We start from the raw sequence: 27,823 nt of genomic DNA, 5'->3' as shown, positions 1-27,823 counted from the left end.
GGGTCTCTCCTCCCCCCTGGGCAGGGCCAGCAAAATGTGCTTGGAGGGGGCGCCGGGGCCGCCGGGTTAATCCACCCCTTCGAAGCCCTGGGCGTTCTCCACGGCCATGAGGAGCTTCTCGCGCAGGTCCTCGAAGGAGTCGTAGAGAGGTAAGTCCAGGCGGTTAAAGCTGCGAGGAGAAGGCAAAGAAGAGTCACTCCACCAGCCAGGGAAGAGCAGAGATGCTTTTAGAGGCAGACAAAAGCCATCAGGGGGTGGAGCTTGTGGTCCAACAGTTGGCCAAGAATTTTTGGGCTCTCTGTGGATGTCAGACTTTGCTGGAGAGCTCCTCCCACCCACTGACTGCGATGGGGAACAATAAAACAACACTTTTCCCGTCCCTGAGTTGGTGAAGGCACCGGGGGAACCACCCATTCCTCAGAGCATCCAAGGATCCAGAGCAGAGGGACCCTCCAGGGTGACTTTTGGGGACTTACCAGGTGTGAGCTCGGGGCAGCTTGTCAGGACTTCCCCACTGCTCGATTGTAAACAGCTGAGGACCATTTGAACCTAGAGGAAATAAAACACAAAAAATAAAACCAAAAATAAAATAAAACCCCACACCAAACAGGAACTGCAGAAAACACCTAAAATGTTATTTTTAACACCAAACACCTCAATGTTATTTTTGACACCAAACGTCGGCTGCGGGCCGGGATCTTTCACCCGCCACCGAAACGTGGTTATTTCTCTCCCAGCTTGTTTCAGAGCCGGTGTCGTGCTCAGAGAGGGACATTTAGAACTCAGGGCTCTGAGGGAGGGCTGGATTTCTCTCCTGCCCCCAGCAGCTCACCGTAAAGTTCAGCAAATCCATTCATAGGCACTCGAGACGTCCCGGTGACGAACTGCAGGAGCCGGATGCGCTTCTCGGCGTCCATCAGCAGGACGGCCTGGGGGGGCAAACACACACTGTCAGGCCTTGAAGGGCAGGAGAAAGGACAAGAAAACCCTTGGGACACGACAGAGAGTCTCCATCTGATCCAGGCCCCCATCGTTGTGAGAGGCGGGAGCGGGACGCTTCCCTCCCGGCGCAACCCCCGCCCTCGAAACCTCGGGAGGTTTCCAAGGAGAAAAAACCGATCGCAGCGTTGATTTTTGGCAAGAGTGGAGAGGTGGAGAGCCAGGCTCACCTTCCAGAACCACTGGATGACGGGGTGGTTGGGGCAGTAACCGTTTTTGTAGATGGTGTGTTGCCTCCAGTCGTTGACGTCGACGTCGCCGAGGCCGCACATGAGGAGCTGCAGGGGGGCAAAGCACCGGGGGGGTCACCGAGGGGTCGTGCCCGTTCCCTCAGGGAGACTGAGGCGGCCCAGACCGTGGCACATCTCCCTGGCAGAGCTCTGGGCACCAAAGACTCACCTCCAGCTCGTTCTCGTCGAAAATTTTGATCAGGTCGATGGGAAGCAGTTCGGTGAAGCCCTGCGAAGAAGCGGAGTTAAAACGGTCACCCCACGTAAATCCCAACCAAAAAAAAATCAGGGGCCAAATGACTGCGAGCTCAAATCATTTCAGCTCGAAAGAGAATGGGTAAAATTATAAAAATCATAATAAAAGCCATCTAAAAGTCATATAAAATCGTATAAAAACCATAAGCGTTCCGTCGGCGTGCCCAGCCGAGCTCCCTTCCCACAGACCCCCTTGGGGTAAGAAAATCTCCACTAGAAAATGTATTTTAACCCCTTGCTTTCCCAAAATTCAGAGCCTCACCTCCAAAAATGCATTCATTTGCTTCTGCACCCTGTTGACGAAGCGCCACTGGATGACCAGGCTGCGGAGAGAGAAGAAAAAAACCCCCTCAGGGACACAAACTCAACCAAGAATTCAGACATTTCAACAACTTCAGGGCTTTCATTTCCTCACTGCCAACTTCAGCACCCTCAGCTGTTCCGATTTATCTGCTGAGACTGGTGGAATTTTGGGAAAAAAACCCCAAAAATGGGAATACTCACTCAATGTACTCCCTCTTGTTCTCGTTGGTCACCATGATTTCGGAGCCGTTGGGCTTCAGGTCCACTTGATACGTCTGGGTTTCAAAAAGGACCAAAAAAAAAACCAAACCCCTGTTATTTGAGGATGGATTGACACTTGGGAGTCAAACAGCAGAAGGGAAAAGTGGCAGGGAAAGGCTGCCAATAATTTGGAGCTAAATCACCGATGGAAACTGCCAAAAACCAAGCGGTGTAATTCAAATATTCTCCGTGGAACTCGCAGCTTTACGTTACAACCTCCAGGAAAAAAAGGCAGTAAGAGCACTGACAGGACACTTTGGGCCTGCTTGGAAATGGTGAAGTCAGTTTTTAAAACACCTGACCTGCCCAAAGTTTTCCTCATCGATGCAGAACATGAGATCCAGCTCCGTGGGGTCGTTCTCCAGGATCCACTTCAGGGAGTTGTAATATTCGCTGTCCTGGGGCGGAGCACAGCGAAGCAGGTTGAAAATGGACGCAGCGGAGAAGAATTCCAGAAAGCCAGGGGGTTAAAAAAGGTGTCTTACCACTGATTCCATGTCTTTCAGAGTGATTGGCTTGCCCAGCATCATCTTGTAGAAAGGTCTGATGAAGAAGCCTGGAAAGAAGAAAGAGAGGGGGGAGAATTACCTGCAATTAAAGCTCGGGGGCTCTCCGGCCCCTTTAAAAGCCTCACTCTCTCCCATTTAAAGGATTTAAAGGATTTCAAATCCTTCTCTCCCAGCAGCTGCCAGAAAAGCAGGCGGGTGAACTCCCTCTGCTGAGGTCGCTCCAAAAAAAAAATCTGACGAGTGACGTCTCCGAAAATTCAGCGGAAATCGGGTTCTCTCCAGAAATATTTCAGGGATAATTTTATATATCATAAATACAGTGCTGTCTCTCTCAGCCTGGGCTCCAGGGCAGGTGGTTTCACTGCCAGAGCCCCTTGGCAGGGGCAGGGGGAGGGCAGGGGGAGGGCACGGGGGGCACTCACCGTCCAGCAGCTTCCCGTGGTACACGGCCAGCCCGGCCACCCGGCCGATGAAGGTGAAGTAGGACAGGTGGTCTTCGTTACAGAGACCTGAATTAGGATTAATCTGAAGTGTGTAGTTGTCCCTTTTTTGGGGGGGAAAGGGGGGGAAAGAAAAAAAAACAGCTAAAGAACCAAGTCTGGAAACCGGCGGGCGCTCAGATAAATAAATGAGTTGTGCTCGGGCCATTTCCCTTCAACGGTGTCAGGGGTCTTTCCCAGATCCCCAGATCCCAAATCCCAGATCCTGCACTTCCCCTTCCCCGTTCAACTCTCCCAGGACAGGCTGGGCCAGCTGCTGGCCCCACCAAAGCCACCCTGTAGCCACGGTGGCCCACTCCCACCCGGCACCGCGACCCAACCCAACCCCGCTCCCTCTCTCCGGCACTACGGGATCGCTCCGGGATTTTAAACCACTGGAAAAACCCCCCCCAGTTGGAAGCTGGGCAAGGGTGAGGGAGCAGCTGCAATTCTGAGCTCTCTCCATGGCACTGCTGAAACTCGGGGCAGCAAAGAGGTTTTTGTGGGACTTTGCTCCCTTCACCGCCCTCAAAAGCTGCGGTTTGGTCGCCCTGGGTATTGTCCGAGCCACGGAAACGTTTTTTGGGCTCGCGAGGCCGATGCCAAAGGCCCTCTGAGGGCAGGGAAAAGGGTGGGGGGGCCACCCCGGGAAGGAGGAGGTGACCCTGCCCAGAGCAACTCTGCCTCTTGCGCCAAAGAAATCAGAACAGAAATATCGTCAACGGAAATCGCTCGTGGACACTTACGTCGCCGAGTACTCAAAGAGACCATAGTAAGGGTTAAACATCTCCTTGGACAAGAGAAAAAACCACTCTCTGGCCACCCCTCCGTAGTCCAGGCCTTTCTCGGACTCGAATTCAATCCAGAGCCGGGCTTTCAGCACGTCGGGCCTCTTGACGGACATGATCCGGCGGTAGGACTCCTCAAAAATGTTATTCCGGTGCAGTTTCATCTCGAATCTGTTGGGGATGTCGGCCTGGGGGAAGCAAACAAAAAACCAAGAGAGAGAAGGATTGACATCCCCAAGCTCTGTTTTAAGGGAATTCGCATTAACCTAAAAAATACGAGGCTGGAAGACTCAGAAACGTGGGGGTTTTTTTTTTTTGGTTGAGAAATTCAACGAATTCCAATTTTTTCTTCGTGGGTTTTGAGTCCTGCCCGAGCCCTTCAGGAGTAACGCTGGGAGGTGTCTCCTCTCCAGGCCCCCCTTCCCCCCCCGGGGATTTACTCACGGGTTTCTTCAACTTCTTGCGGAAATAGTCGTATTTCTGCTTGAACTCCCGGGAGTACGGAACCGCCTGGCGGGAGAGGACGGGGAGGCCACGTTATTCCACTCGGATATCCCAAAAGATTCGGCCCTGCCACCCACAGGTGTGTGCCACGGGCTCACCCACCCCCACCCTGCACCCAGGAGGAATTTAGGCACCCCCCCCAAAATGACACCGTTTCGCTCCGATGGTCGGCAAAGAACGATCGACGCTTTTTAGCTGCTGAATTCTGAAGGGCCCCGAGGGTTCACCCTTGGCACCTGGCACCATCTTAGGGTTGGAAGTCTGATGGCCCAGAACGCCACAAAATGGCAGAAACGGGCACAAATCAGCAAGAAAAAAAAAAGGTCCCTCGGTCTTTGACGTTCGGAAACTTTGATCCTGAAGGAAAATACTTCGTTTTTTTCTAAGGCTGGATTAGAAATTCCTGGATTTTTACTCCCGCCTGTTCCACGGCAAATCCCGCGGCAGCAGCAGCACTTACCGGGCCGGTGATGGCCGGGTTCTGCAGCCTGGGGTCTTCCCACTGGGTAATTTTATTATCTGCAAACAACAACAACAAAAAAAAAAAAAAAAGGATCCCGTGACTTCTTGGGTGCCGGGTTGGGAATTCCCCGCGGATTTTTCTCCCTGCCACTGTCTGTCGGGGTCCGATTCAATGAGAAGGTTGTAGGACCATTAAGAGAGACAGAACTGGCCCAGTTCTGGCACGGGAGACGATCCAGTTGGGACCGAAGGAGACGTCGGCAGCGGCGCCGCGCGGCCCAGTTCTTTCCGGCCCCACAGGAGGGTGACAGGAAGGTTCTAGAGGTGGAACTCTCTCCCTTCCCTTCCCTTCCTCCACCTGATCCTCCCAGGATTCCGAACGCGACGGAATCACAACGGAACGACGGCGCTGCCGCCGTCGGACGACGCCCCGGACCGCAGCCGGGTGCCCCCGGCGAGGTGCCAGTCGCCCCCGGGGCAAGGACGCCCCCTCTGGCTGCCCGGGTTAGGAACCCGGGAGGAGGAGCTCAGATTTCCGTGGTTTCTAGAGCTGGGGAAGCCCTGGAAGTTGCGAAAGGTGACGTTGGGCAAACGTCAACCGGGGAAACCGCCGAAGGGTTGCGAGACGCTTGATCTGTCGGTGAATTTAAGATGAAAATACTCCTTTATTTCCCTTTGCACATCAAGGCTCTTTGCTCTCCACCCTTCAGGGCCGTGCAAGGACCAATCCCTGCCCGAGCTTCTCCTCCAAGCCCTGCAGGGACCTCATTTTCCGAGGCCGGAATTGCAGCTCGGGAGTCTCTGTCTCCACCTGGATCAAAAACTCCCCCCTTTGGAAAATCTCCCCCCTCTCCCTGGAGTCTCCCCCCGACACAACCGGAGGGAACGGTTGGGGAAACGGCTGGAGAAGGGTTGGTTCCTCTGCTGCCCCAGTAACACCCTCTGCTGTCCCAGTAACACCCTCTGCTATCCCAGTAACACCCTCTGCTGTCCCAGTAACACCCTCTGCTGTCCCAGTAACACCCTCTGCTGCACCAGTAACACCCTCTGCTGCACCAGTAACACCCTCTGCTGCCCCAGTAACACCCTCTGCTGTCCCAGTAACACCCTCTGCTGCCCCAGTAACACCCTCTGCTGTCCCAGTAACACCCTCTGCTGCCCCAGTCCTGGTGTGACTGCAGCGTTCACCAGCAGAGGGGCCGCGCCGGCTGCAGGAGAATTCCGCAGTTTTGCTCCCAGGGATGAGAAAAACGCTTCAAAAATAGGACAAATTCTGCAGCAGAGTTATAAAACGTGCCAGGGGAAGCGAACGTGAGCAGCAGCTGAATCCCCAACCCCAGTTGTGGCCCGGGAAACATCAAAAACTTCCCAAAACCTTCGTGAAGGTTCCTCATCTTATTTTCTATTCCTAGCGTGGATTTTTCACTTATCGAGTGCAAAAACCCACAAAAAACCACCCAGATCCAAATATTCTAGAGGGAGAAGTCAGGTGCAAAGAAATCTTGCTTTCTACCAGGGGAATTCTAATTAATGGGCGACTTTAACATTCTGTTTTGGGGATTAATTAGTTATTAAAGGCAGTCCTTTAATAATGACTTAATTAGGGGTGAGCTCGGGAGGCTGTTGCTCGGCCTGAGGGCCAAACCTGACTCTGTCAAACACAGGATTTTAACCTCTCCTCTCGTGGTTATGGGAGTTGGCTGTGAAGAAATATCTCATAATTACGAGTCTTGAAGGTTAAAAAAAAGGAAAAAAAAAAAAGAAACAAACCGAAAAAAAAGAAAAAAAAGGAAGGAGGAGAAGACCCAGCCCGGGGCCTTCGGGGGTGGCTTTGTGTTCAAACACCAACAAAACTCACACAGCAGTTCTGAGATGCTCTGGGAAGGACAAGTCTACAATGAAACATCACTTAACACTAGAACTCCACTAACAGAACTGGAGAAATATCGACGGGCCGGTGCAGTTTTCACATGCTCTCAAATAGGAAATAAGATCAGAACCAGCGCTGCCACAAACCTTCTGAAAGCAAAAAGGACTTCTCAGTGCTAATAATTGCTGTGGCCACAGGGGTTTTGGTTTTTTTTTTTTTCTCATCTTATTTTCTATTCCTAGCGTGGATTTTTCACTTCATCGAGTGCAAAGAAGCCACGAGATCATCGACAACAACGACGAGGAATCCAAAAAATACCCACGAGAAACAAAAGGAACCACAGAGAGGAGATGTCAACGCTTCACAAGTCAAGAGAAGGGACAAAGCTTGATGAGCCAATTAAAGCAAAGCTTCCAGTGAATGTACAGTACCGTAGGAGGGCACTAAGTCTCTGGGCTCAATGTCTCCACATATCAACACCTGGCTTCCTAAATGAAGAGTAAAATCACAAAGCTTTCACTTCAGGGCTTGGTACCTCCCTTTTTTTGGTTTGCTCCAGGGCCTGAAGGGCTTTACTTACTGTGGTCGATGTAAAAGGTCCTCCCGTCCAGGTGGATTCTTTCCTCCCAGCCGGGCTGGAACCGGGAGAGAAAAACAAAGAGAAGAGAAAAGAAAGCAAAACAAGTGTCAGTGTCACAGAGCCCACCTCCTGCAACTTCCCTTTTTATCTCTTCCCCTTCCTGATCTCAGTGCAGAAAGGAGAAGGGCTGGTTGGACTTCCACAAAATCCAGGGGAGAAATTATATTTCCCCGCAATCTTTTTTTTTTGGAGAAACTCTCGTTAAATTCTGCGGGCGTTCCTGACTCAAACCCAGACTGTTTAACTGAGGGGAAAGCTGCCACTTCCTGAGAGCAGAGAGTCCAACAAGGCCCAGGCAAGTTGTCTGGAGGTTCAGTGGCTCAGGTAGCCCAGGCAAGTTGTCTGGAGGTTCAGTGGCTCAGGTAGCACGGGAAGAGGCCGCGAGTTTTCCGAGCGCTCCGGGCTGACCCCAGGGAGCCCAAGCAGTTCCCAGGGGCGGAAGAGAGCCCGGGCCAGTGGGTGTTGACCCCACCACAGCCTCACTTACAGGCAGAGGTCCCAGGTCGTTGGGGTTCAGAGACGCTTTGGATCTCAAATGCACCGGGAACTTCAGCCGCGGATCCTCCTGGAACAAAAATACGGAACTGAAAATCCCGCAGCTCGAGGCAGATCTACAAAAACTCCTTTTTGGCTCTTACAGACAAAGGCAAGTGCCACCCTGAGGGGAGAGCACGGCCCCCGGTGCCCCAGGGCAGCCCTTACCCAGGTGGTGGTCTTGGTGTTGTGGTCGATGAAGAAGGGGCGGCCGTTCGGGGCGATGCGCATCTCCCAGCCCGGGGGCAGGAAGCTCTGGGCCCCCTTGTGCTGGGGTTTGGGGGAGTTGTAAGGGGATGGTTGTGGGGACTGGGGGTTGGAGAGGGTGTCCTTCACCGCCCGGCGCACCGGAGAGTCCTTCATGCCCTGCGGAGCGGGAAACACCACACTGCTCACCAAAACCAACCCAAGGCAAAGAGTTCTTCATCCCACATGTAATTAATGCCGGAATTTACTTGGGAAGAGACTTCGAAAAGAAAGGAAACCCCCTTTGGAAAGGCAAGGGCTCCCAAGTGGCTGAGCCAGGGGTGTCCTCACCTCCAGGGGGGCCGACAGGGTGACGGTGGGGGAGCTGAGGCTGCGGGGCCGCCGGATCTGCGGCTCGCTCAGGTGGTTGCTGCTGCTGGTGCCCGGCGCCACCATCCCGTCCTCGGCGAGCTGAGGGGGGCAGAGCCAAGTCACAGAGGGCACAAACACCCCCCCAACCACAGCCAGGGCACTTCAAAACCCATGGCACTGCTTATTACCATCATTCTTAAACATACTTTCCTAAAGATAAGGATTTAACATAATTTAACGTAATACGTGGTCCTACTCCATTAATGGAGCGGGTCAACTTTCAAATTCAATCCTAAGAACACATTTTAGTAGTTCCCTCCACCCCTCTCTGGAAATTCCTTCCCTGGCAGCAACCAGCTTGATCTGTGCCAAAGAAAAACCAACCAGCTTGATCTGTGCCAAAGGAAAACCAACCAGCTTGATCTGTGCCAAAGAAAAACCAACCAGTTTGATCTGTGCCAAAGAAAAACCATCTCGACCGCGGCGATTTTTTCGTGATTCACCCGAGTCGTCACGGCAACACTCAGGATTTTTCCCTTTAGAATTCCAGAGGTTCTGGAAGCCGTTTCACCCGAAGTCGACCCCCAGCTGGAGTGTTTGCTCTGTACCTGCATGATGGGCCGGGTCCACGTCGTGGTGCGGTTGTTGTGGTTGACGTAGTAGGTCCTGCCCTTGGCGTCCTTCCGCTCCTCCCAGCCCGAGGGCAGCCCGGGGGTGGTGTGCACGTAGGCCACGGAGGGCTGCTCGGGCAAGAAACCACTTTATTTGACATCATTTGACTATTTAGGTCATTATTTTATAACAGCTAAAACCATTTCCAAGTCTATTATCTTTTAAAAAAAGCAACTTGTTGACTTCCGTCGTTCTTAATCACAACCACCATTTCTGATTTCATTTCATACAAGGTCTTCGAGTCAAATGAGTTTTTCTCCCCAAATGATTTTTATCTCTCTCCCTTTGGATCAAGTCTGGCACAGTTTCAGGTGCCTTGTTCAGCAAACAGCCCTCCAACTTTTTAACCCGCCGGTTCCGCGCGGCGACAAAAAGGAACTCGGCGTTTTAACGAGTTCGGCTTAGAAAGGTGGATTTATTTTCCCTTTTATCAGTTTGGATGAGTAAGAGTCAAATAACCCTGCAGTCAAGAGAATAAAAAACGGAGGGAAACAGATGAGGAAATTAAAAGCACAAACTCTAAGTGATTTCCATGAAATAACTCACTTCAGACTGACAGTTAATCAGGTTAAAGAACGGGATGGTTTGGGCAGAGTCCAATATAAATTAAGCCCACTTTCCTTGTATTACACTTTCAGCAAAGCACTTGGAGAATTTTACTGGATGATCAAACTACAAATCCAGCCTTGGAATGCTGATCAAGTGCTGGGAGAAGCCAGTGGCATTAAATGAGACCACGAAGAGCTCTGTGACACGTTGCTGAACCTCCGCGGCTCTCGAACGAAGAGCAACTTCAAGAATGAAAATTAATGCAGTGTTCCGAGAAATCTTGAGAAAATCTGAGACAAGAAGGTGTAACTCTGGGCCTGTATTTCATTCAGGGTGCCTGATTTGTGAAGGAAAAAATTCCTCATCGTCCAAGGCCTAAATTTGATTTAGAGATAGCGCTTGAGAAAGAGTTTTATTACCGTTGGCTCCTCTCCACCTGTGAGAGTTGAAGAACGAGCTCTCCTAGAGGGGCCACTCTGCTGGTAAATAAGGAACGAGACACAGATTTACTGAGGAAGGCCACGGGTCGCTGTCACATCTTTAGGGGCAAGGAATCCCAATCACATTTCTTAAGAGAGTGATTTGATGGGAAAAATGTTGAAAAAAATAGAAGAAGTCAAAGCCATCAGCCACTGGCAACCAAGGCAGAACCTCCAAGTGCTGCAGGCAGGAAGAAAGAATGCACTTAGTTGCCCCAAGAGAAACGATCACTGGCTCAAGAAGGATTAAATCTGCAACCAGGCAAAGGACCAACCCCTTTGGCACGTTCCAGAGATTTATAGGTGGCAAGCAAAATCGATTTATGGGCCACCTGGCTGGGAGGGGGCCGTGGCTGCTCCAGCCTGTGTCTGAGCAGAGCTGATGCAAGGACGGGTGTCATTCAGAAGCAGAGAAGGCCCAACCACAAAGGCAGAACTGGAAGGGAGCTTTGGGCTTACCAGGGCTAACTGAGACTGCTCGGCCACCGCGTCCGTGACGCTGCACGACCTCAGCCTCGAAGAAGGTTCTCTTTGCTGGAAGAGAAACAGAAGAGACCATTTTTTGGGGTTTTTTTTTTTCCTCTTCCCTTTGGGAATTCACAGCTTGATATTCTCTACTCTCCCACATTTGGTTTTGCTAAATGTGTAACAGCAGCAGCACCTGAAGACACATTAAATCTGGTACAGAAGACACATTAAAATCTGAAATGAATTGTTTGAGGCAGTTTGTTCATTTTTGGAAGGCAATGCTAACTCAGGTTGTCCTGAGAGCAGCACGAGCCCGAGGGACTCAGATTATCCCAAACAACAGCACATTTGAGCAGCAGAGGTTGCCAGGAAGAGCAGCACAAGCACGTACAATCAAAGAGCCGAGTTGTTCCCCGTTGGAATCGGGAGTGACCTGGAGCCTCCTGCTCAGCTCCTCAGACAGCTCCTGAGGACTGCTCCGGGACACCGGGGACGCGGGAGGGGGTGGCAGTGACAAGCTTAAGGAATCTCCACTGGCACTTGCTTCCTCGGAGATGGTTTCCCAAGGCTAACGAAACAGAACAAATGAAGTTAAGGATTTGCACAGAGCCTTTCACGTCGTAGCAGTTCGAGGCTCAGGACCCACCTCGGGAATGTCCCCGCTCTCCACGGGCTCCGGTTCCAGGTCCTCACTGATGTGCCTCCGCGAGCGGAACCGCCGGTGAGCTGCCTCCTGGTTGATCTGCCTGATGTTGTTGTCAGAGTCTGACCCCACATCGCTGCGGGGCGGGGAACCGAGCCCGGGGGGGGGGAGAAAAGAACACGAAAATAATTCAAGTTAAACTAAGCCCCGACTTCGTCCATCGCCTTCAAAACCTTGGAAACGCTTCTGGTTATAAAAATCATTATTTATTCAAATTTCAGGCTAGACAAGGTGGCCCAGAACCCTGTGCAGCCCAGCCCAGGACGTGTCCAGGGTTGGAGGATCCAGCACTTCCTTGGCCATGGTTTAGAGGTCTCCTCCCCCCACCCCCTGGCCCAGGTTGGTGCTCACATGAGGCTGGGCCGGTGCCACTGGGTGGTCCTGTTGTTGTGGTTGACGTAGTAGGTCCGGCCCAAGTTGTCCACCTTCTCTTCCCAGCCAGGAGGAAGAGGAGGAGGCGGCAACTCCTCCTGCCTCTGAGACGTAGAGTCGCCGGAATCAACCACATCCCAGCCGTGCTTGGGGATGAAGGGAGAAAAAAAAATCCTCCTTTCAATGCGTGTACACCAAATTTCAACTCAAACCCTTGGCTGGGTGCCAAGGAGAACCAACTGCTTCCAGGCCTTTCTCCTCCAAGGCACAGCTGCCCCCACAATTGCACCTGAACCTCTGGGAAAACTCCAATACTCCCTCGAGCCTTCGGCCTCACCTCGGAGTCGTCCCTTTGATCGCTGTTTTCCTCCTCCTGGCCCCCGTTTTTCGGCATGTAGGCCATCTTCAGCCTCAAGAAACCCTTCACACGAGATTTGTGGCTGCAAGGCAAGGGAGTTCAGGTTTTACATCTCGTTCAACAATCCCTCAAATTAAAAAAAGCCAGCAGGAGGAAGCCTTCTCGAGCGCACGAGGCCTTTTCCCCTCACCTTCGTGGTCTGAGGAGGAAATCCTTAAATGTGTAGGGCCTCTCCATGGTCGGGTCTTCGGTCTGGGAGCGGCGGAGAAAACGAAAAATTCAAGGGTTTGCTCCCAAGTGCAGCCACAGAAAGAACATCCCCAGATTATGCCATCAAACCCTAAGTCTCACAAAACCCGGGCTCTTGAAAACTTCCTGTTCCCCAAGAATTTCAGCTTTCTTATAATTTCTTCTGATTTATTATTTAGATCATGTAGATCCATAAATGGAGATATCCACACGAGCACAGATAAAACACTCCTGCTTTATTTAAAGTTCCAGCTTTCCACCCAATCTCCCGATTTATTAAGAAACAGAAACAAACAAGAATCTGCCAAAATTATTCAAACCCTACCTCAATTACTTTTAATCACTTCTAATTATTTCCTATTAGAGCTCTCCCTGCTAGCAGAGAATTCAATTTGGAGCTCAAATAATGAAGAGAACAGTTCTTGCAGCCTTTTGCTGCACAAGGGAAAGGTTTTTTTCCCCCCAAAAAAAAGCTGTTTCCCCGCTTACCGGGAGGTGACTGAGCGGCACATCCACCTGGCCCAGGAAGTCGTCTCTGGTCTGGCACAGGGGAGAGGAAAAAGGCAGGAAAAGGGAGGAATTTTCCATCAGAAAAGCAAAAAAAAAAAAAATATATAAACAGCAATCCAGTCACAACAAAAACACGTTAATTCACCAAACACCGGCTCCTACCCCTTTATTGTTGTGATTCATCCCTGGGGGACACTCAGCTTTTGGGTATCGCTGTTTGGGACACCAGATGAGCCCCAGTGATTCCCAAATAATCTATTTATTAGCCTATTTATAGCCACGCCTGGAATTCCGGGAAGTGCCGTGCTGCCGCTCCGCAGCCAAGTTTACACAGTTCTCATAGCACGGCGTGAAGTTGAACGTTAAAATTCATATTTGATGGGGGAAAACATCATAAGAATGCTGCTTCTAGGACAAAAAACCTGGGAGCAGGCCCTGGTTTTAGGGAAGTAACACATTTCTCCCTTAATATTGGCAAATCCCAAGTAGCTGCCACCTCCTGCTTCCATACAGACACTCCAATATCAACCACCCTGAGGAAAATAGAAACTTCTTGTTGCATTTTTTCCTGCAGTTTTCAGCTCCAGAAAAACCCAGAAAATGTTCAGGTGGATTAGAAGCAGCCTTCAGAAGAAACCAACTAAAATTCCATTTTAATGATGGCGATTTACTGTGTTTTACCAGGGGATCCTCACAAACCTGGTTATAAATATTGTCACTAATCTTTTCTTAATTGCTCTAACCAATTAAGTTTGGAATGGCACACAGGAAATTGAAATGAAACCTGGTTGAGAGTAATACAGGAGAAGAGGGAAGAGGGACTGTCCCCAAAATTCACGAAAGGAACTGAAAAATCTCGCTCGGCAAGACCCGAAATAATTCTTTTTCCAGCACTGTCACCTGGATGTGGGTGACAAAACCTCAACCCCTGCTCATCACACCTGTTATTTAAAAGGTGGCATTTTTAATTGAGTTCAAACACTGCCAAAACAGAGCCATAAATCTAAATAAAAGTCTCTTTGGGACAGCCACAACTGGCTCCTTTCTTAACCGGATTAAGCAAGCCACGGGATAATAAACAGCAATTATTCAAATCCTAAATGACTTCTCTGGCATTGCCACTGCTTATCTCAACAGAACAAAAAAACCCCACTGCTTCTATCCAACCTTTCCCTTCTGCTCAAAGAAATCTGTCCTACTTTTTCTGCTTCTTTTCCTCATCAACTCGAGACTTTTGGGATATATTCAGACTTTCGGGTTTCGCTCTCCTTCTGTCCTGACCAATTTTTCTATTTAAAAAAAAAAAAAATCCAGAAGCCATAATTCCCTTTCTCTTAAAACCAGTCCAAAAAGGGAATTGCTGTTTTAACAAAGAGGGGTTAGTGGCACGTGATGTTGAGGGAAAAAAAAAAAACCCAAATCCACTGTAAGAACCACTTTTCTCTGACACCTTCCCTGCATTCTAGCAGCACTGCCAACTCCTGACTCTCTGAAAACTTGTCTGAAAATTAAAGATGGATTTCTTGACTCTCTGCCAGCTAAATTTACACTGCTGGCCACGTGCTATTTGTCCTGCACTCAAAGGGGGAAAATAAAAAAAAAAAGGAAAAAGCAAAATTCATCCTGGTCCTTGGTACTTCCCCGGGTGATTTCTTGTTGAGTAGAATGAATTCTGTCCTTAACAGGAAAGCTAAAGAGACCCAAGGGCTGGAATTCATCACCCTCTACCTGTCAACAAAGTCCTTAATCTGCAGGGAGCAGAGGTTCTCCAGAGCTCCAGCTGCACTCCTTGCAGAGCAGAGCCAGGAAAAAATCCCAGCACTGTTCCTTGGAGCCATTTCAAACCTTCCAGCCAAGGAATTATCTTCTAGAAATGCCTGGAAAAGGCTCCAGGGAGACCCGGGAGCCCCTCCCAGAAACTACAAAAAGGAGAGAGGGGGAACCTTTTCCACGTGCAAACTGAAAGAGGAGAGACTGAGGTGAGATGTTCGGAAGAAATTCTCTCCTCAGAAGTTGGCGAGGCCCTGGCACAGGTTGCCCAGAGAAGCTGGGGTTGCCCCTGGATCCCTGGAAGTGCCCAAGGTCAGGTTGGAGCAACCTGGGCTAGTGGGAGGTGTCCCTGCCCGTGGCAGGAGGTGGCACTGGATGGGCTTTAAGGTTTTATTGAGTCTTTGAAGATTTCCACCAGTTTTCCTTGTGCTCATCAGCAACACACAAACCATCAGGTGTCTCCCACCAACTCAGGGAAGAGGTTTTCAGACTTTGCCAGAGCTTGCACTGAAACACTGAAGGATATTTATTTTTAATCACATGCCTCAGTTTATGTCCTAAAGTAGAAAGACAGAATTTTGATGCTGCAGGGGTCACTGAAACCAAGAAAAAGGGTGAGTGGAACGAAAGGACTAAGAAAATATCCACCCCCTCCAGGAAAACAAACTGTCATAATATGCTCTATGTCATAATATAATAATGAATCAGAATACTCTGAGAAAGAGTAAATATTTTTCCTCATCTCAATCGCAGCCATGTAATTGCCAGTGGCTAATTACTAATTTTGGAGAAGGATTCCAGCCAAGAGCTCTGCCTTTCCCCCTGCCCAGCTTTGTTACCAGCAGTTGGCTCTGCTCTGGGTGATAAAAACAACCAGCAGAGTTCCCTTCCCCTTATCTGAGCTTGCTCCTTTCGCTTGCTGCATCCCAATCCCAGCTGGGATCTTTGGAGCACGTCTAATTCTGGACTCTCACAACCACAATTTCTCCTCAAAGGATTTCTAAGCAAGCAGAGAAGAGCTGAGCTGTGAGAAATGCAGGTTTTTCAGAGCTGAATATAATAATTCACTCCTACCCCTGCGACGTTTCGTTAGGGCACGTTGTGCTTCGCTCCCAACAAAGATGCCTTTGTCAGCTCCCTCCAACAGTTGTCCAATAGATGCCATTTCTCAAGTGTTTCCCAGTTTCCCACCAAGCCAGCTCTGCACTCACAGCCCCCAGTGACAACCAGGACACAGACACATCAAACATCAGGCCAAAGAATCTGCGCCGAAACTCGCAAAATTCAATTTTTCCCTATTAGACACAAGTCCGGCCTTTATTTAATATTTCACCCTGGCTGGTAATGAAACACATCCTGAGTGTGTCCCCCTCCCAGAGCAGCTCTTGGGAAGGGCAGCAGCAGGACTGGGATGTTTGCTCCGGGATAAATCCGGCTGCGGCAGCTGCAGCAGCTCAGAGCCCCCCTCGGCCACACACAAACCCCCCGCGCTGCCACGCTCCACCAGGAGGGGGTTTTTTTTCATGACTAGAAATTATGGCAACTTCTCCCCTCGGCTGGAGAGAGCAGGAATTTCAGGCACAGCCTGGAAATCCTCACCGCGGGGATTTGGGCTCGGTTTGACAGCCTGGAGCTGCTTCTGGAACTGGTGGTTCTCCAGGAACAGCTGATTTCGGAAAGGTACGAGGGGTAAGAAACAGGAAAGGGAAAAATCAGACATTTTTTTTTCCCCCTGTTTCATTTTCAGGATGAGATTTAGATTAATTTGGGTATGAGCACACTCAGCACGCTGCATGCCAGATCGAGAAGAAATGCAGTGAAGCTTCTGCCTCCCAAATTTTCTGGCTGAGATGTTCTCAGGCCGACAGGGAAGGCACGACACACTCCTGCCCAGAACTGCTCCCTCACAGACACCGACCCTGCACCGCTCCGGTTTGTTTTATTTGGGTTTTATTTCGTTATTTGGAAATCAAAGCTGAGGGATCCTCCGTGGAGCTCGAAAGAAGGTCATGCTGGAAAGCTGCAGAGTCATCCCTGGCCCTGCTGCAGGAGCAGCTGCCTCTGGGCTGCGTTTCGGTGCCCGGGGGTGCCCCGGGTGCCCGTCCCCACAGCTGGAGCCTGCAGGGCTATACCCAGCATCCCCGGGAGCTCCAGTGGGCCGGCTTGGATTGCACAGGCAGAGCAATTTAAGCCAATGACTAATCTAAAGCCCTCGGTTGCATTCCTGCTTCGGGCTCTCGAAAAGCGGCCGGAAAACATCGACCGTTAAATCCTCGCCCGCTGGGACGAGGCGACCCCGGGAAATTGATTTTGCCACCTTAAAACGCCGAATCGAGGCGAATCCAAACCACCGGGCCGCTCGGACTCGGCGCGGGGCTCGGGGCACCACAAAACCAGGACGAGCTTCTCGGTTCCAGAAGGAGAAAAATAAAAGATTAATTTTTCACCTGGTTTCCCGGTGCCTCGTCTTAAGTCAGCATTTTGCTTGGAATCAGCCTAAGATTCCCATGGTCTTGGCTACTGTTGCACTACAAGTGGTATTCGAAAAGCCTGGGGAGGCACACAAGTGTAGCCATGACACTCAGAGGGTGCCAAAATATTTGGTTTGAAAAGCAGAGCGCGCGGAGGTCTCGGCCAACCGAACGCGACCGCATAATTTGCCGTTTAAACGCCCCGATTTTTAAAAATCTTTCCAGCTGACGTAACCCTGAGCTGAGGAACGTGCGACAGCGGGGCCTGAAAATACTACGCTGGATGTAACCGCGACCGAGAGCGAAGTTACGTTAGATCAGGAGCAGAGAGGATTCGTGGCTCGGTCCCGACAAAGGCAGAACATTCCAGCCCCGGCCACGGCAGCGCTGCCTCCAGCCCAGCAGGCTCTGTCTGCAAGGCAGGACCGCGTCCCCAGCTCGGCACACACGGCACTTACCGCGGCGCCGGGGGTGCCACGACCGTCTGTGCCCACGCCCTGACTCTGCTCTTCGGGCCCGCGGGTGACGAGGATCCTGAAGTGCTGCTGCCTCGTGTTTTGATCCGGTCTGATTTTAAACAGGCAGCCCTGGCCTGGAGGAATCCGCTCGACCAAATCGCTCCCCGGTATCTCCGACCTGCTCCTGCCGTTTCGGGGCGGTTCCGAACCCAGCCCGTCAGCCGTGGGGCTGATTCCTTCTGCTGGCGGCTGGACAGGGTAGGAAGTGCTCCTTCCCAGCCGTATCCGAGGATACCTGACCAATCTGTCCCCCTTTGTTCCAGTAAACCCAAAGTTACATCCGCCCCCTGCGCCCGCTCCGCTCGTCTGCGGCTGCTGTAACTGGAGAACAAAGAACTTTTTCCCTGAATTTGCTGCCGGATCCGGCACATGCTGCAGGGACCAGCGCCGGGGTTCGGGGCTGGCAGCGTTATCCGGAGCCTCCGACCCCAAGGGAAGCAGAGTAACTTGAGGCACATCCGCACTGGAAGCCCGATGCTGAATCCTCACCCCGCTGATGTTCAGACCCGAAGCCGCCTCGTTGGCCTCCTCTCGCTGGGCAACCGGAGCCTCCTTGCTCTGGTGGTTGGAGGGAATGGCACAAAACACCCGGCGATTACAGCAGACAGCTCCATCCGCCTGCTGTCCCGACCCTTCCGCCGGCCGGGGCGGAGAGCTGCCGGGAGTGCCCTGCGGACTGCCCGGGGCAGCAGAGTGGTTCTCCGGAGGGGCAGGTTGGCAGGGCCCGGCGGGCACGTCCTCGTCGGCGCCTTTGCGCTGCAGCGAGATCTGCACCGAGGAGCTGCGCGTGGGCCGCGCCTCGACGCCGCCCAGCAGCTGCGGGATGAACATGGACGTGCTCCTCTTCAGGGAGCCCACCTCCGGCAAGTCCCCGTCGGCGCCGCCGCGCCGGGAGAAGGCGTGAGGGCCGCTCCTCCTCGGCAACGTGTGGAACGCCAGGAAGAAGTCGTCTTCCCTCTGCCGGTCGAGGATCTCCGATTCGGGGGCCGTGTTGCTTCTGCCGGAGCCAAAATGAAACCGCAGCCGATGGGCCATGGTTTTACACGGAGAGGAGAGAGCGGCAACGATTCGGGCGCTGCCAGGAGTTAAAAACCAGAGACATCAGCTCCGAGGAAAAGCGGCCCATCTGCCAACCGGTTAGCACTGCAGCCCCGGGAGCGACAGATAGCACAAATAGCCCAAGTGGCAAGCAGCATTCCAGGCATGATTGGGCAGGAGCAGTCAGCGCTCCTACACACGGTGACATAGGGTAGGATGGCGGCGGTCACGTGGCCCGGTTCCCCCTCTCCAACGTAAGCGGGTGGGGGGGTTTGTTTTTTCCTTTTTTTTTTTTTTTTTTTTTAATGCCAGCAAGAGCCTGAAACGGCACCTTCCCAGCTGCTGCTTTTCCATCAGGGAGGAGCGGCCCCAGCGGGAGAGCTGGCGCAGCTGAGCGAGGCCGCGAGCTGTAAATCTAAACCGCGGGGCACAAAAAAACGTCGCCGCGACGAAAACACCCCCCTTTCGTGCTAAAAGTTTCGGTCAGCGCCACATGCCAACGAGGGAACTTCTTTCCAGAGTCGCACTTTGGCGCCGTGGCAGAACGGGAATAAATATAGCCCGGTTCTGCTTTCAATTTTAACCGTGCTCCCCACACGGTCGAGCGACCGACTCGGCGCCTCCGGAAAGCTCCAACTCGCACGTTGTCCCCGGGAGCTCGGTGCAACCTCGGTGCAACCTCGGTGCAACCCCCCCCCTCTGAGCAGCTCCAGATCCCGACCGACAAAGCGACGGCGGCGCGCGTGGCACAGACGTCTCACGGTCCAACCAGCGGGGCACAGAGCTCCTTTCCCAGTTTTCCCAGGCTGCTCGCTCTCAAAAGCCAGCGAAGGAGCAACCCCAAGGGACATGGAAGCTCCAACCCACCCACTGGCACGACCCCCGTTGTTTTGCACAGATGATGAGCCAGCAAGGAGAACGTGAACGGCCTGCACACAGTCCTGGAGACGGCCTCGTGGAGGCACAGGTGCTGCTGTTATTGGATCTTATTTTGCAGCTAAAGCACGTTACCCAAGGACAGAGCCTCTCTCTGCACCCACATTTCCTCTGTTTGGACTGGGGACAGAAAGGCAAGGACGTGCTGCAGAGCCACAGTGTGCTTGGGTCATTTGGGAACGACAAGAAGGGGCAAAGTCCTTGCAACAAAAAACCATTCAAGCATTGGTAATAAATATTTCAAAGTAAAGCCAAAATAATCAGCTCGGTGTCTTCTCACCCTGTTGGGAACCTGCTACTCCAAACCCTGCGACTCCAAACCCTGTGCCACAGCTCAGAGCTCCTGGAAGGAAAGCAGTGGCTCCTAAAGCCCAGGGTGAGGCCAGTACTTGCCCCCAAAACTAGAAAATCCTCCAGGGAGGATCCCAAACCTGGAGCCCCCCCCCCCCCAGCCAAGCACTCACCAGTCTGTTCTCATCAAACACCTCGAACAGGAGCCGATGGTTGGTGGGGTTCACCTGCGAGAAAACCCAAACGACAAAAAAAAAGCTCGGGGAAAAATATTGGGTGCAGCTGAGTCCCAAAATTATTGCCCCTGGCACTTGTATAATCTGTTGGTAAATTGGTCGAATGTGCTGGTAAATAACCAATTCCATCCCCACGGGAACACACCAGCAAGTGCGAGGGGCAGGCAGGTTTTTAAGGCAACATGGAAACATTTTAAATCTTATTTAAAATAAGATCAACTGTCCTAAGTAAGGACTGCAAGCAAAGAGAGACTTACTCGAAAATAAAACTCTTCGTTCCATTTGGGGTTCAGTGTCTGTAAAAGAAATAACAATATTGACAACATGCTGAGGTTTCTTTAGGTTTGCCAGTTTGCAAGCATCAAAACAGGGGAAAAAAAAGGAAAAAAACCCATGTAATAAAAATAATTTGAAAATTATAAATATATATTTAAATATAGAATAATTTTAAAAATAAAAATAATATTGTCATCAAATTATCCAGAAATTCTCTACTGAGTAAACCAAACGGGGGAGGATATTTGAGTCAGATGATCCTAAAATAGATGTTCAGTATAAATAGGATTCGATGAGTAAAAGGTAAAATCACTGTGAACCTGTAGAAATACAACCTGGAGACGTTTCGTTCTCCAGATTCATTTAAACCCAGATGAAAAAAATAAAAAATTATTTTTTAAACAGAAGAGTTACACTAGGGCTACAAAACCAGGAACAGATTTATACCGGGAACGAAACAGAAAAATAAGAAAAAAAAAAGACCAAAGGGGAGCAACAAGCAACACATAAAATTGTGTTCCAGTGTCCTTAATATTCCCAAAGCAGTGGAATTAAACAGAGGATGCAAATACCTTTTTGATGGTTTTTGTCTGCACAAGAGCAAGTTCTCTGTTCTCATCTGCCACATACAAGGAGAGTTTCACGTAGGGGTCACTGCAAAAGAGAACATCAGATTTAACTGGAGAATTTCAGAGGGAATTTGCCATCAAGCTGCATAAACAACGGCACTTCCAGGGAAAAGTGTCTTCAGGGAAATGTGGGAACTGTGGAAAGCCACTTTCACTTGAAACAGCCCCAAAAGGAGAACCCAGAGGGACCTGGAGAAGGGGAATTCACTGCAGGTTCAGAGGGTTGGTTAGAAACACCCCTGGAGGAGGAGACGACGTCACCCAAACACTCCCTGCCCCAGGCACGACAAAAAACCAACGTGGATCCCTCACTGCAACATGGTCACTCACCCAAAACCACAGCCCTGAGCTCCAACCCCAGCCAAACAAGTGCCAACCCAAACCAAACACGTGCCAACCCCAACCAAACGTGTGCCAACCCCAGCCAAACACACCCCAACCCAAACCAAACACGTGCCAACCCCAACCAAACACACCCCAACCCAACCAAACACACCCCAACCCAAACAAAAGACACCCCAACCCCAACCCAAAGACACCCCAACCCAAACCAAAGACACCCCAACCCAAACCAAACACACCCCAACCCAAACCAAATGTGTGCCAACCCAAACCAAACGTGTGCCAACCTCAACCAAACATGTGCCAACCCCAACCAAACACACCCCAACCCAAACCAAACACACCCCAACCCAAACCAAACACACCCCAACCCAAACCAAACGTGTGCCAACCTCAACCAAACATGTGCCAACCCAAACCAAACGTGTGCCAACCCCAACCAAAGACACCCCAACCCCAACCAAACGCGTGCCAACCCCAACCAAACACGTGCCAACCCAAACCAAACGTGTGCCAACCCAAACCAAACACACCCCAACCCCAACCAAACGTGTGCCAACCCAAACCAAAGACACCCCAACCCCAACCAAACACGTGCCAACCCCAACCAAACACACCCTAACCCAAACACACCCCAACCCAAACACACCCCAACCCAAACACACCCCAACCCAACCCAAACACACCCCAACCCCAACCAAACACGTGCCAACCCCAACCAAACACGTGCCAACCCAAACCAAACGTGTGCCAACCCCCCTGTCTTCCCAGGCTCCCAGAAAGCACCACAAGCAATTCAGATCAAAGTGTGGTCAAGAAAGTCACCGCCTTTTAAAAAACCAAAAAAATTAATAAATCTGGAAAAAAAAAATTCCAAAAATATCATTGGATTGTCAGAGTAATCCCACTGCAATTTATTCCTCCAGCCACCATATTAACCCATTTTTTTTTTCTCTTTTTTTGCCAACTCTCAATATTTGGCATTTTCTTCGAGCTCGAGCAGTTGTAGGTATATAATTATCACACTTCATTTGAACCTGGGCATGAAAAGGTAAACTTCCAGCTCTCCTTCTGCAGGACAAAAGCACTGATGACTTAGAAACCCTAAAGAAACCCAACCAAAACCCCCCAAAAAAAACCCCAAAGCATCCTTTAAAAACTCTGTTATTTCGTAGCCCTGCGAAACTGGAGCCCATGAAGAGTTTCCTGTTTGTTCACTTGGAATTGAATTTGCTTTACAGCCTCCAAACAGCTCTTGCCAGTGACCTGATGTATTCTTCACTTCTTTGAAGCTCCCAAAGAAGGGGGAGGAGAGCACAGGCACCCGTGGAAGAACAATGAACCGAGGCCTACGTGGCTCTATTTTTACTCCAAGAGCTGAAACCGCCTCCCCGAGCACAAAATTTAATCTCCCTGTTATGCAAGGGTGAGCACAAACCTGGGAACTTGAAAATGTCAGAACCCTTTAAACACACCCAGAGACAGCTCCGTGCAGGCACTTCACTTAAAAAGCCCCCAGAATTTCAAAAAATCCCAGTGTTTTTCGCTTGGTCACTCCTATATTCAAACAGATGAGGGGCACAAAGCCCCAAACATGCATCATTAAAGAAGATTAGAATAATAATGAGCTACTTATTAAGAAGTTTTAACAAGAGTAGTAAAAGGAATGGCCCAAGGCAGAATCTCTTCGAATCGTTATCATTTGATGCCACCAACCATTTCCCCCACTCCTGCCTGGAGGAAGGGAGCAGTACGATGAGAACACACAGCAATTAACTCCAGGGAATGCTCAGAGTGTTTGTTCCCTGCTTTAATTTTAACTTCTGGGGTTCATCTTCCTGCCTGTACCCAGTGACATCCATGAGGAGTTTTCCTCAAAGACAGGAAGATTCTGACCCTGCTGTCACACAAGTCTCGTGTCCTGTGACTGAAGCAAAGCACCAAGTGACCAACGGCCCAAGAATGAAGGAGCATCAGCCTCCAAAAAGAACACAAAGCCTTACCTTATCCTTCACTGCACGGCCAAACTCGCAAGCCCTCGTGCCCAAGCATCCCAAAATCTCACCTCTCTGCACCAAATCCCAGAGCCACCTCACGGGCCTCTCTTTTCCCACAGAAAGGCTCCCACCTCCCCCAAACTCCCCCAGAAACCTTAGCACGGCTTCATCCCAAGAGCTGCTAAGAGAGAATGACTCACGGCACAGGGAGCTGAGAAGAAGTGCCTGGGGGTGAAAAAGGGAGTTAAAAATTACATCTCAAACTCCTCCTCCAGTGTCTCCTCCTTCCCTCAATGCGCTCTGTTCTAATAAAGGGCGACCAATTCCTTCCCAACTCTTGCTCTCTTGGAAATCTCCTCGAATGTAAAGAAAAGATCTGGTTTCTAAACGTGTTCCAAAGGAAAAAAAAAAGTATCTTTTAAGAGTAAATATGCTTTTTTTTCCCTCCCCGAGGCCGTTTTTGTGGCTGTCAGACAAAGGTGAACAGAACCTGCACACACCAGCCCCTGGAGCTGAACACTTCCTCAATTCCCACTCCCAAAATACCTTAACAAGTTCCAAAATCCAAGAGGGGAGGGGGGAAGAATTAAAAAAGAGAGGGAAAACTCCATGACACCTGGTTTTTGGATCCCAAAAAGCTCAGCGCAGGAATTGCAGGCAGCATCCCTGCCCATGGATGCCACACATGGATGCTCTGCCCTTACCCAGCCTCAGGCAGCTGGAAGGACCCAGTTGAGACAAAAGGAAAAGGCAGAAAGCAAAGGAAATCTGGAATTAGTCTCTGGAATTCACTGCAGTTAAGGAATTAGCCAGGATCAAAAGGGTTGGGTGTTCAGCTGTTTCAGGAAAATTTGCTAGTCCAAGATAGTTCCTGAGACCGCAGTTTAATTAAATTTTCTTTCTACATCTAGAGCAGACAGGAACCAGAAGCTGCCAAAAATTCCCCAAAGCCCAGTACTTGTGGGTGCCACTGGAAGTCTGTTTAAGTAAAAATAAATTACTACTGAACAACTGAACAGCAGGGCAGTGAAAATCAGGGTAACCCAGCCCAGCTCCACCCAGACTGGGATGGTCCTTCCCTCAAGCCCAGCCTGGTTTCCCAACTGGGACACTTCAGTGTGGGCATCCAACACACCCAGACCCTGGAAGATTCTTCAGTATTTGGAGATTTTTGGAGATTCTTCAGTATTCCCCAGTATTTTAGGCCTGCATGAAGTCACTTGTGCAGCAAATCTATGTTCTGTGCTCCGAGCCACACCGACACAAACCACACTTTGCAGCAGCTCTGGCACCTGTCAGACATCACCCTGAGCTGACTCCATCGACCAAACGGAATAAAAAGTGGTTTTCTCCTGCATTTGCCACCCAAAAAGAAGGCAGACTGCTTCCTGCTGGGCTGGGGAACTGAGCTGGCCTGGCAAGAGCCCAGGGCAGGGACGGATGGGCACAGGGCAGCACGTGGGGGCTGCTTCCAAAGCGAAACCAAACCAAGCCAAGCAAATTCTTCCCTGTTTTAGAGATGACAGGAAATCTGAGGTGAGTCATCACCTCAGTTCTTGGTTACAAAGACGGGGATTTGTCATCAGAACACGCTCAGCGAGACGGATTTAAGCGAAGCTCGTGAGCACAGGGGTCAGTGGCTGCCTGTCAGAGCTGTGTCTGGAACAGAAGGCAGCTGCTGGCAGATCAGACACGAATTCCTGGAGAGAAAACAGCTCCAAGAACACCAATCAAACCTGGCTGAGAGGGGGAGTTCAGCTTTGTTCTGCTGTGCTGTTACTCACTGCTGCAGGGAGGTTTGGAGGAGATGAACCACCCGCTTCCCATGTCACCACACTGCTCCTCCTGGCAAAGGAGGTGTCAGGGACCCGAATTTCTGACCCCTAGGACACGGGCAGAGGTAGCCAGGGATGCTTCTCCTTCTCTCAGATAACTACCCACAGGCATGAAATAATGAATTCCACGCCAATAAATTCAGGTTCTTTGATACATTCTTTAATTATTTCCAAAACAGAGCCTCCCAAGTTAGGCCAGGCTGGGATACACCAGAACTTTCTGGATAAACTCATTCTTGACTGAAATCTACCTCTGCAAACGTTAACCCTGCATCAGGGTGCCCACTGCAGGAAGGGAGAAGGGCACCAGCCGGGTGAAGATTTGGACAACTGCAGCCTGGGGGCACACAAAGGTCCCTCCCAGCACCTTCCCCACCCCTCGGGTTTTTGCTGTTGCCCCAGCTGCCCCCTCCTGGGCCACCAGCAGGGCTCAGCCCCCTGCCCGGGGCTCCTCCACACCTGCCACAGCTGCCCGTGGCTCCCAGAGCTTGGATTAGTCCCAGGACGTGTTTTTGTCACTCAAGGGGACGCTCAAACCTCAGCATTGTGGCACAAATCGCCCGGTTCCGTTTCTGGAAACGAATCAAAAGATTCCCGGGGTGGTTTTTGAACGTGCAAAGACAACACACAGAAAAAGCAGAAGCTGCCCATCGTTTGAGTCCATTCTCCTCCATTCTTTTACTGCCAGCAAAGGACATAACACGTGGAAACGGGTAAAAAAACCCGGTGAAGAACCTGGAAGCCCGGTTTCCTGGGAAGCCATCGGGAGATTCTCTGGTGCCCTCTGCTGCCAGGCAGCAGCAGCGAGGGAGCCCCTGGCAGGCTGAGCCCCCGGGCTCACCGACCCCCCCGGGCTCACCGACCCCCCCGGGCTCGCTGGCTGTGACTTGCTGGCCCTGCCTCGCTGCCTCCGGGCTCTCTGACCCCCCCCAGTGACTCACTGCCCACGAGCTGAGTGGCCCGTGACTCACTCACCGACCCTTCCCATGTGCCAACAGAACGGATGCAGACCCACCCCCCGTGCCCACTCCTGGCAGCCCAACACCCCTTCTGTCCCACACCCGGATGAGACAAAATCGACGTGAAGGTTCCACAATTAAAAAGGTCGGTTAATTATCCAGCATATTTCTGCTGAGCAGTCTGTCATCCCTCCCCCTCCCCTGGCCACACACTTGGCACCAGTCCCTTCTGGCTGTCCCTTCCAGGGCTTTCCTCACGTCCAGAGAGCCCCAAGTGTTTTCCCCGTGGGAAGCAGGCAGCTCTGGCTCGTGCCACTCCCGGGACAGCACGTTCCCCACGCCGGGGTGGCACAGTTGTTTTGGGAAAGCCACCCCCTCTGGTTGCCTGGGGGTTGTCCCCTCCTTCCCGGGCCTGCTCTGGGTGCAGAGTGACTGAGCTCAGCCCAAGCCCTGCCCACGGCTGCTCCCAGAGCCCTGCAGCTCTCCCAGAGCACACCAGGGAAAGCACGAGCTGGGAGTGCCCACCCAGCAGGGCAAGGTGCCACCTTTGCCTTCCCCAGCTCAGCTCAGACCCTGGGAAGCTCCCAGTCCTTCCCCACGCTCTGGAACCAGCGGGGAAAAGGGAAAAGCAACAACAGAGGGTGAACTCTCTCCTACTTGAGCAGCTGCCACGTGGTCGAGCGGCTCTGGGAACTCGGTCAGTGCACAGTTCTCCCCCTGGCACACGTGCCACCCTGCACTGCTGCACTGAGGAGGCACCTCGGGAGGAGCCAGATGATTTTTTTAAGTGGTCTGAATGATTTATGAAAGCAGCTCCCTTCAGAGGATTTGTCTGCGCTCGAGGTTGGTACAAGAAGGGGAAGGGGCTGTTATCCAAACCTGGTGCCAGGGGGAGAGTTCGAGCCTGGAGCCTGCCTGGCCCAGCTCCACCATGGATCCTGGACACAGGAGATCAGAGCAGGGAAAAAAAGAGCAAGTAAAAGTGATAAACCCAGAGGCAACCCCTAATAAACTCTCCTGTCAATGGAAAACATCCACAGTTTTAACCGAAAAGCACTTTACTCTTCCAACTTCCAGACAGCCACAATCTCCACTTCATCATTTAGGAGGCAAAAAGCAGCAGCTAAGGCACCCCATCAGTCTCCTCAGATCTCCTTAGCTGCTATCAAAATTATTTCGTGAGGCAAAAAGAACCCCAAAAAAGAAAATGAACGGCTTTGGGTTCGTTTTGGCTCCAGAAGCAGCTTCTCCCCCAGGCTGGTACCTGGTTGGCTCTTTGGGAAGGGTTCCCCGTGGTGCCCAGCCCATCAAACAGCCCCAGCCCAGCACCCACCTGGCTCCAAAGATGTCTTTTTTGGCCAGATCGATGCCAGAGACCACCTTCACCCTGAGGATGCGAGACTCCTCCTGCAACAGAAAAGGAAACGGTTGAATGTTTGCTGCAGTTCCAGCCCGGAGATCAACAGTTGGCAAGAGGTGAAGAGACAGCAGGAGGCTCTCCTGGGGAGGATGTGGAAAAGAAGAACCTCTCAGGAGGAGGTTTATCTGAATCCAGAGCTGTTAAGAGTTCAGTGAAAGCAGAGTAAGAGGAGATAACAGTGATCACACCAGAGCCATAAGAATGTAACAATAATCGCAATAAAACCAGAAGAGGATTTGCTGAACGGGGCCATTTCCCATCCTAAACTGTGCACACCCCACAAAATTCCTTCTGCACTGCTAAAGCTCCTCAAAGACAAGGGAAAAGATTCGTAACGTTTTTGTTCTGAGGCG

General features: G+C 51.2%; 1 protein-coding gene across 7 annotated transcripts; it reads right to left on the bottom strand.

The window, feature by feature from the left end:
- On the bottom strand, positions 1 to 27,454 carry NEDD4L (neural precursor cell expressed, developmentally down-regulated 4-like, E3 ubiquitin protein ligase). Of its 7 annotated transcripts, none has more exons than XM_027669999.1 (31): positions 27,384 to 27,453; positions 20,861 to 20,942; positions 20,270 to 20,308; positions 19,950 to 20,003; positions 12,732 to 12,782; positions 12,184 to 12,245; positions 11,973 to 12,075; positions 11,615 to 11,781; positions 11,207 to 11,339; positions 10,952 to 11,128; positions 10,552 to 10,626; positions 10,033 to 10,092; positions 9,001 to 9,135; positions 8,372 to 8,491; positions 8,003 to 8,200; positions 7,788 to 7,865; positions 7,241 to 7,295; positions 7,092 to 7,148; positions 4,789 to 4,847; positions 4,269 to 4,334; positions 3,783 to 4,012; positions 2,980 to 3,101; positions 2,534 to 2,604; positions 2,351 to 2,446; positions 1,989 to 2,062; positions 1,747 to 1,807; positions 1,399 to 1,458; positions 1,170 to 1,277; positions 833 to 929; positions 477 to 549; positions 1 to 169 (listed from the first exon to the last, which is right to left on the bottom strand). In XM_027669999.1, the coding sequence occupies exons 6-31, from the start codon at positions 12,228 to 12,230 to the stop codon at positions 67 to 69; spliced, it is 2,625 nt and encodes an 874-aa protein (XP_027525800.1). In that variant the 5' UTR covers positions 12,231 to 12,245; positions 12,732 to 12,782; positions 19,950 to 20,003; positions 20,270 to 20,308; positions 20,861 to 20,942; positions 27,384 to 27,453; the 3' UTR covers positions 1 to 66. The 7 variants fall into 7 exon arrangements, with proteins under 7 accessions (XP_027525800.1, XP_027525801.1, XP_027525802.1 ...); XM_027670000.1 differs by having other exon boundaries at positions 9,001 to 9,132; XM_027670001.1 differs by lacking the exon at positions 7,092 to 7,148 and having other exon boundaries at positions 2 to 169; positions 9,001 to 9,132; positions 27,384 to 27,454.
- Between the last annotated feature and the right edge of the window lie 369 nt (positions 27,455 to 27,823).

Source organism: Corapipo altera, unplaced genomic scaffold, assembly GCF_003945725.1.
Source record: "Corapipo altera isolate COAL_440 unplaced genomic scaffold, ASM394572v1 225, whole genome shotgun sequence".
In the NCBI taxonomy this organism is placed as follows: domain Eukaryota; kingdom Metazoa; phylum Chordata; class Aves; order Passeriformes; family Pipridae; genus Corapipo; species Corapipo altera.
Note: the sequence above shows the minus strand (reverse complement) of the source record. Positions and strands in the feature narration are given on the sequence as shown.

Bases quoted from the DNA above. Each gene is read 5' to 3' on its own strand.
- NEDD4L (XM_027669999.1), bottom strand. From the start codon at position 12,230: ATGGAGAGGCCCTACACATTTAAGGATTTCCTCCTCAGACCACGAAG. The intron at 1,459-1,746 runs GTGAGGCTCTGA...GCTTCTTCGCAG, and splicing joins AAATGAATGCATTTTTGGAG to GGCTTCACCGAACTGCTTCC. The intron at 930-1,169 runs GTGAGCCTGGCT...TTGCCCCCCCAG, and splicing joins TCATCCAGTGGTTCTGGAAG to GCCGTCCTGCTGATGGACGC.